Source organism: Trichosurus vulpecula, chromosome 8, assembly GCF_011100635.1.
Source record: "Trichosurus vulpecula isolate mTriVul1 chromosome 8, mTriVul1.pri, whole genome shotgun sequence".
Lineage (NCBI taxonomy): Eukaryota > Metazoa > Chordata > Mammalia > Diprotodontia > Phalangeridae > Trichosurus > Trichosurus vulpecula.
In genome coordinates, this window is record NC_050580.1 from 184,888,763 (window position 1) to 184,896,832 (window position 8,070).

At 43.4% G+C, this 8,070-nt stretch overlaps 2 protein-coding genes across 4 annotated transcripts in view; one reads left to right on the forward strand and one right to left on the reverse strand.

Moving 5' to 3' along the window:
* SLC12A6 (solute carrier family 12 member 6) overlaps nt 1-3,838 on the forward strand; it is a 91,922-nt gene extending 88,084 nt beyond the window's left edge. For all 3 annotated transcript variants that reach the window (XM_036735450.1, XM_036735447.1, XM_036735448.1), the window contains one exon: nt 476-3,838. In XM_036735450.1, the coding sequence (XP_036591345.1) occupies nt 476-567 (92 nt within the window). In that variant the 3' untranslated portion in view covers nt 568-3,838. The remainder of the gene's footprint in view (nt 1-475) is intronic.
* EMC4 (ER membrane protein complex subunit 4) lies at nt 3,615-7,836 on the reverse strand. The gene is made up of 5 exons (XM_036735451.1): nt 7,587-7,836; nt 5,324-5,438; nt 4,796-4,949; nt 4,296-4,456; nt 3,615-4,093 (listed from the first exon to the last, which is right to left on the reverse strand). Exons 1-5 carry the CDS (start codon nt 7,670-7,672, stop codon nt 4,058-4,060), a joined length of 552 nt encoding a protein of 183 aa, XP_036591346.1. The 5' UTR covers nt 7,673-7,836; the 3' UTR covers nt 3,615-4,057.
* Nucleotides 7,837-8,070: the final 234 nt, after the last annotated feature.

Here is an 8,070-nt window from a genome sequence, read left to right on the forward strand (position 1 = left end):
TTGAGGGTGAATATGAAAGCACAACATGGGTTAATCCACAACTATTGAGATTTCCAAAACATATCTCTTGTGTAAAATGGGAAAGATGTCCAGGATGGGATATAATGTGACTAGGTTCCTGAATTGTTTTTACACAGGACCAGATTGAGCCCTACCTGGTAAGCCATGTCTTGATATTTGTTTTTCTTTTTTTTTTTTTAAGAGAAAGCTGTATCACAGATATATTTTTACAAGCACAACATAGACAATAACTTTTTTTTTGTTTTTTTTTTTAAGCAGGGCAATTGGGGTTAAATGACTTGCCCAAGGTCACACAGCTAGTACATGTGTCAAGTGTCTGAGGCCAGACTTGAACTCAGATCCTCCTGACTCCAGGGCTGTTGATACTTGTTTTTCAATTCTTTGGATATCAATATGCAAAGTTGAATGTGTTAGTGTTCTGGCTCTGATTGACTCCTTGACACATTTGTTATAGATATGGAGTTCCTGGAGGTGCTTACAGAAGGGCTAGAGCGTGTCCTTCTTGTACGAGGAGGTGGCAGTGAAGTGATCACCATCTACTCCTAACCACACCTGATCTGTTTTGCTTGACCTAACCTTCCTCACAGGTTTCAATTCTCCACAAAAATCTCAGATGATCTGGCACTTTATTTGCTGCCATTCCCACTGGACTAGAGGGCTGTTTTCTGTATACGTGATGCTGAACTTTTGCGGAGCTGAGCCTCAAGACCTCCTCTGTCCCTGTGCTTTAGTGCAAAGGGAGTTGGGAGTTGCCCTTCTTCCCACTTAACCCTCATCCTTCCTCTAAAAGAAGCAAGTCAAATGAGATGTGTGTAAAATGCTTTGTGACTAGAAAGCAGTACGTAAATGTGAGTTACTCCCTCATCATCAGTGGAACCTAAAAATCTTTTCGTTGCCCAGTTTAGTGTACATCATAACCAGAAAGGAAAAAGAGATGTGGTAGAAAGGAGCCAGGATCAAAGAGTAAATTTAAATAGGACAGGAGGCACAGTCATTTTGTTTTGTGCAAGACTGAAGCTGCAAGATGGATCTCAGAAACCTTTACTCAATTGTGATCTCCTGTAGAAACTTTGAACTCCAGGATGTTTATTCCAAGGATGATGCTCAGAGAAGTATAACAACATTAGAGCAAAAAAATCCACAGCCACAAGTATATGGCACCTCAGTCTCTCTGTAGCAAACCCATATGGAAAACTTTCTCCTCATTCTATATCGTGGAATGAAACAAACCTATACACAAAGCCCTTTCTGCAAGAACTTAGAAACTTAACCCCAATAGATGCTGCTCTTTAGTCTGATCCCAGGTTAAAGCATGTATGTACATTGTATGTACACTGAATGTTTCAAGTTTCCCAAATTCAGCCCATTCTGTGGTATTACTATGGCAATGTTACACTGGAAATTACTTTTTTTACAGAGAGTGTTATCTAGGTGATTGAATCACTCATACAAACCCCATCTAGCTGCTCAGAGTGATACAACTATAGTCCATGGATACTTATAGATGAGTGATTTGGGCAAAATAAACAAACTGGATAATGAGAAATTAACTGGGCTTATCTCCCTTTTCCTCCCATCCTCTGTTTAGTAGGCACAGTACAGAACCACAAGAGCAAACTGGGAGACTGGCTGATCTGCCCTAAGGATAATTTATGTCACTTAAAATAAGATGGGCCTGTATTTTGAAGGTGAATTCAGCAATGGAATTGAAAGTTCTGGTGCCAATACCTTAATTCACAGTGCCAAAGTCACTGAGTTGCTAAATTCCCTTCATTTCCTCCTCAAGTAACTCAGAATATGAATTGGCATTGGCCTTCCTTAAAAAGTTCCAGGTTTTCTCATTGTGTGGCCTGGTTTTTGGAGTTGAGATGAAATAGGGAAGTTGATAGCACTGTACAGACAATTTAAGAAATGAGGTTTTTGTTTGGTTTTGTTTTAGGGTGGGAGGTAGGGGAGGATGTTGCCCTTTCCCTCAATTTCTTCCTTTATTCTGATTGTAAAGACCTGGCTCTGGACTCAGAGATTAATCAGAAGCCTTGTGATTGCCAATTTCCTTTGCATTCTTAGAGTGCTACGAAGGACTGGACTGAGGGGTTGATTTTACAAGTTAAATATTCTTTCCTTTTTTTGCCAATCACCAAGATATTGCTTCCAGGCATAGGAAATCTTTGCCTTATATGGCTGTGGCAATTTCAGACACCTGAAGTTAGCCTGAAATCTTTCTTTCTGTTACAGAGAGATTCATGTGTAGGGACCACTCTGCCTTGCCTAGGCCCATGGCCATTTCATGAACTCAGCTGTTACTTGACTAAACTGAAAATAGTTATAATCTCTCTCTCTTCTTTACTCAGTAGCATGTGAAATGAGCCTTTTTGTATTCAGAATGTGCAACATTCTGAGGATTCAACTAGCTTCATGGACAGAGACAGCAACCATTCAGTGTAAGTGAAGAAAATCATCAGTAGCCACACACAAATTAGAATAGCAAAAAATGAGTCAACTCTAATTCCTGTCTTCCTTTGACAGAACAAGATATTTAACCAATCTTAGCTCCCGTTTCTTCCTCCAAGGTGTCAGGAAGAGAGTGCTAGTGAACGTTTACAGTTTCATTGCACCTTCTATTCCTTGTTTTCCTCTACCAATTTCCTTTTTATGGTGTGGACTGTGGTTCAATGCCAGAAGAAAATTCCCTTCTTTGCTCTGCCCAAGAGCCTAGACTTGGCAACCTGATACTCCAAAAAATCATTTCATCTCTTGATGGGCTTTTTAGTTTATCTGAGCAGCACCCCCCACCCCAAAAGGGTGATGATTTTAGAGGTTAGGTAGATTAATGTAATCTAGACAGAAAAATGAAAGGTTTTAAGGAAATTCTCCCTGAAGTTTATAGTCAGAATATTTTAAAGGGATGAGGGAACTGGAGGTTATTTGTATAGCCCCTCTGCCTCCATCTGGTTTTTTTTTAACACTGTTACAATGCAGAGTATTGTCCAGACTCTGCCCAGACTCTCACTGTCATTTCTGTGTGGGTCACTGTATATGTATGTATTTTGTCGTGTGTCTACAAAGTGTCTCTCAATCATTGCAAAGTAGAGCAATACTGAAAACTCCACATGAGAATGCACCTTAGGAAGGGGGCTATCTGCTTTCACAGAGGGAAGGGAGGGGAAGAACCTTCTATCTTTGGGACAAGATCAAATTTGGAGATTTAGCCATAATATTCCCAGGGAGTGTAGTGTCAAATATCCTCTTGCTATTGGTCTATGCCTTCCTTAGCTGGATTAAAAATCATATTGAGGCCAGTCTTTTAGCAGGGGAAAGATCACTACTTCATATTCATATATGCCTCACAACTTCCTGAGGCAGCTGGGGACTGCCTCTCCCTAAGGAACCCATTCTCTACCCTATGATGGATTAAGCACAGTCACCTTCCTCTGTCCCCAAGTTAAGTAAAATAATATGGCAGGTAGAAAATGCCCAGGTTCAGTCTGGTATTAACAATTATGTTTTCTTTTTTTTTTCCCTTCTCATCATGTATAATCTGAAGCTAGCATTAGTTTCTCAAATCTGCCACAATTGTCTCCAGCAGTATTTGTCCCCTTTAATATCATTTAGAGGTAGAACCTTTATTTTAAGAAAAATGGATTTAAGGGAACTCATACAACTTTGTTTTCTTTTCCAAGAGCCGTTCTGAGCAGTTTAATTTATTGAGAGGAGAGGCTGAAGCAGCCACTCTTGTTTACACGGAATTATGGTTTTGATTGTTGTTTTTGCTCTGTATTGGAAACATAAATAAAGTTTTTTACATTATTTTCAGCCAGGAGCATCTCTGTAGCCTTTTTTGTTGGTACTCTTATGTTCTGACCCTATAAGCTTTGTTCTTCTTTGCCATTGAGAAAAGAAGTTTTTTGATCCTTCTTTTCAGCACAGGAGACCTTTGTGAAGCAGAACAGACTGAAGTGTTACTGAGAAGGGACAAGTGACAAAAATCAAATGGGATCCAAGTGTGAGAGGGGTGCAAATTCACGCTTTCCCCTGATTATAAGAGTAGCCCACCACCACTGAATTCCATTCTCTGAAAAGAAAAAAGAAAGAAAATGATCAAAGTCCCTTTCATCTTTCACTCCGAGCTCTCCTGCTTTCCACCTATGTGCCTTATCTCCTAAGTCTGGTTTTCTAACCCCAACCCCACCTTCTGACAAATAAGCTAGATGACCCAGTCGGCTGTTGCTTACACCTCCACCTAGGCAAGTTTAAATGTCTACTTTTTGCCTTACCTCAGGGGGTTCAATGAAAGCCAACCAGTCTGATGCATGTGTAGGTAGCAGTCCCATGGACTGGCACTTATAGACAGCTAAAGCCAACCCCATGAGGTTCCCAATGAGATAGACCAAGCCCTGAAGGAACTTCTGGCTTGAACTCTCCAGCATCTTGAAAGCTGTAATGGCAATGAGAGGTATCAAGATAGATCCAAGGCAACCATAGACTAATATAATACATACAAGGACATATAAGACTGAACCACTTACTGAGGAACTGATGATTATAGAAAAAAGAGAAACTCAAATATAAGCAATTTAGCCTCACTTCTTACTAGCAAAGGGCTTTGTAACAAAGTTACTTCAATGGGGATATCACCTAATGAACTGGCTTTTGGTCCCCAAAGACCCTGGGGAAAACGTGCCTCCCACATTTGGGGAAGACAGACTGTGATTCCCTCTGTGGTAAAGCTGCTTGAAAAGACAATGCGTACCTTGCTAGCACCAAGAATACTTACTGGCTGAAATGGCCATAAGTGCTTGAATGGGCCGCCAGGCCATCATACACACCATCATGGTGGGGAAGATGGAGATAGTGTTGCCTGCCATGTACATGATGAAAAGGTTCATGGGGATCTGTTTGAGGGGACCCAGGGCAATGTCCCAGCAACGCTAGAAGAAACATAATTATTTCACTTCAGTCACTACTAACACCCCCAATTATGGCCGGTTACCTTCACCAAGATTTGTCAGCAGAATGTCTTTTCAAATTTGTTTTCTGCTGCCATCTGAGGATCTCCCATCCAAAGATTAGAAAACAGGAGTGAGAGACCTGCTTATTAAAATTTTTAGGCTTCCACTGGTGGAGAAAAGAGATAGATTTCGTCTTCCCTATCCCGGCCCCCTTCTGTCCCAAGGCTTGTCTCTAAAAGACCCAAGGTTTTATTTTATAGGTCCTTTGTCTTTAAAGAGACTCTTCTCACCACCAAAGAAATGTAGAGCTCAAAGATTTCAAAGGCACTGATCATCCATTTATATCTCTGTACCTTTTCTACCAGGATCCGGTCTGTTTCCTGCACGCTGGTATCTGGCACTTGCTTGTCCAGGTAACCCACTGGATACATGGAATCTCCCTGGCCACCTCCCCGATCACTTCGGCCCCTAAAGAACCAGACCAAAAAGCAGAGGCTAGGAGTTTCCCAACCTCATCTCTCTCCCATGCAATCTCCCAAAATGCCCCCCCCAAAACCTGCCCTTTAACTTCTTTCTAGCTTAGCATTACTGTCTTACCAATCACCCATGCTCATAATTTTGAATCATCTGTAAAAGGAAGGGTTTAAGAGTAGATGGCATCTGAAGTCCATTCACAGTCCTAATCTATGACAACTGAGTCTTCGGGTATTAAGGGCCTTCTCTGTGCCAAACACTGTGTTAGATGCTGGACATAAAAGTACAAAGAATAAAACAATCCCTGCATGCAAGAAGCTTACATTCTAACAAAGACATACAAATACGCATAACACAAAGGCAATTATATACAGAGTGGTTAAGTATAAGGTAGTTTGTGAGGGAGGGCACTAGCAGGTGGGGAAATTAAGAAAGGTTACATCTAGAAGATGGTTCATGAGCCGCATCTTCAAGGAAGAGAGGGGCTCAGAGGAGGTAAAGAGGGAGTACATTCAAGGTATGTAAGACATTCAGTGCAAAAGCACTCGGATAGGAGATAATCCTGTGTGAACAGAGAAAAAGTCCAGTTTGGCTGAATTGCATAGTATAGGAGGAGTAATGCCCACCAAAGCTGGAAAGATAGGGTAAGACTTTAAAGAGCTCAGAAGTTTATATTTCATCTTAGAGGCAACAGGAAGTCCCTGAAGCGGATTAAGTTGGGGAGTCACATGGTCAGATCTATATTCAAAGAAATTAATCTGGCATCACTGTAGGATGGACTGCAGTTAAGGCTACACAAAAGGTGAGTATGGCCTATGTAGTCCTGTTGGTTTTACCTCAAAATCTCATGTTTGTCCCCTACACTTCACTGACACAGCAAGCCTCCTACCCTGCAGCCTATCCCCTTTCTGGTTCATTCTCATCGTCAATGGAACATGTAGTAATCTTCCTAATGCAGAGCTCTGATTCCACTACTCTTCTGCCCAAAGTACCTTAGTGGTTCTCTACTACCTACCTAATAAAGTTTAAACTCTTGATTCATCTCCCTGCCTCAGGTCTCCTTCACACTCTATTTCGTCCTCCATTCAGGGGCCAAAGGGATTTTCTTAAAGCACGCATCTGAGCACATGAACCCTCCCCCCCACCTATTCAATAACCTCCAGTGACTCCCTATTACCCCCAGGATGAAATGCTCTGTTTGATATTAAATTTGGCAGCTTGGACCCTTCCTATCTTTCTAGTCTTCTTACCCTTTAAAGGTTCCCCTCCACATACTCTATGCTCCAGGGGCATTGACTGACTTCCTCACAGGTGGCACTCCATGCCTTTTCAGTGTCTGAGCCCCGGACCTGGAATGCTTTCTCCCTCTTGACTTCCCCAGCTTCCTTCAGCCTTAGCTCAAAACCCACCTTCTGCAAGAAACCTTCCCTTTGTGGCTCCCATTCACCAAGTATGTCTGTAGATAATGGTTTGTACGTTCTCTCTCACACCAGAACTTGAGTTACTTGAGGACCGAAGCTTGTGTTTTTTGCCTTTTTTTATGCCTAGTGGTTAAAGTACCTAGCATGTAGAAAGCCCATAATAAATGATTAGAGACTAACAATCAAGCCCTTCTACAATCTGGCTCCCTACCAGCTGTTTTGCTTTATTTCATTTGTTTCACCTGAACTGGACCACTGTCCTCTGCAGTTACCCTGTTCCCCGTGCCTGGAATGGACTCTTGTGCCTGGCACACTGTAGGCTCTTAAAAAGTGTTTATTGGTTTCATTGATCTATCTTGTCCCATTCAATCTCCATCTGCTGAAGTCCCTCTTTTCCTTCGGGGCCCGTGAGATGTCACTTCCCCAATACCTCCCTCTTCCACTGTCTTGGACTATCTTACCTGTCTGAGTGCCCCTCTTTCCTGTCACACTAGGGTGGCGTGCCTCACTCCTAATTAATAAGCTCCTAGCAAGCAAGGGCTGTGGGGTATCTGTACCCCCGGGTCATATGTAACACGAGCCGTATACACAGCAGAAGCTTAATAACACGTATGCAGAATGAAGTCTCTAGCCCAATTCCCCTTTTGCAGAGGCTGCCCCGGCTACCAGGGTGTGAACCTTTCCCGTCCTCCCCTCGTCCTCGGTCCCGTTCACGCCTCACCTGCTGCCCCCTCCGGGGCCGCTCAGCTCAATGGCCCATTTGAAACGCCGGCCTCGGTTTGCCACCAAACTTGCTTGGGTTGTCATGGCAACGGCTGCCTCCTAACGTCTCGGAAAAGGAAGCAGGCCCAGACCACGTAGCTTCCCGGGATGTACCGGGGACCCCAACCGCCCTCCAGCGGAGACGGCCCCAGACCCCGAGAAGCCCTGATCTAGCCTTCCAAACAGCACTTCCGGGGCACCTGGATGACGTCACTTCTGGTTCTGCTCGCGCCAAGGAGGAGCCCGGAAGGCCGGTTTGAGCGTGCGTGGGATGGAAAGGGGGCGGGGCCTGGAGCTTATTAAAGGATTAGCCTTCTTATCTGGATGTATCGGGTGTTCTCTTGCTTCCCCATACCCTTTCCCTTCCCTTCCCCTCACCGCAGCCCCCTCTCCCTCCAATCCCCATCTATGCCCTCTCCTCTCCCTCCTCCTCCATCAATCCC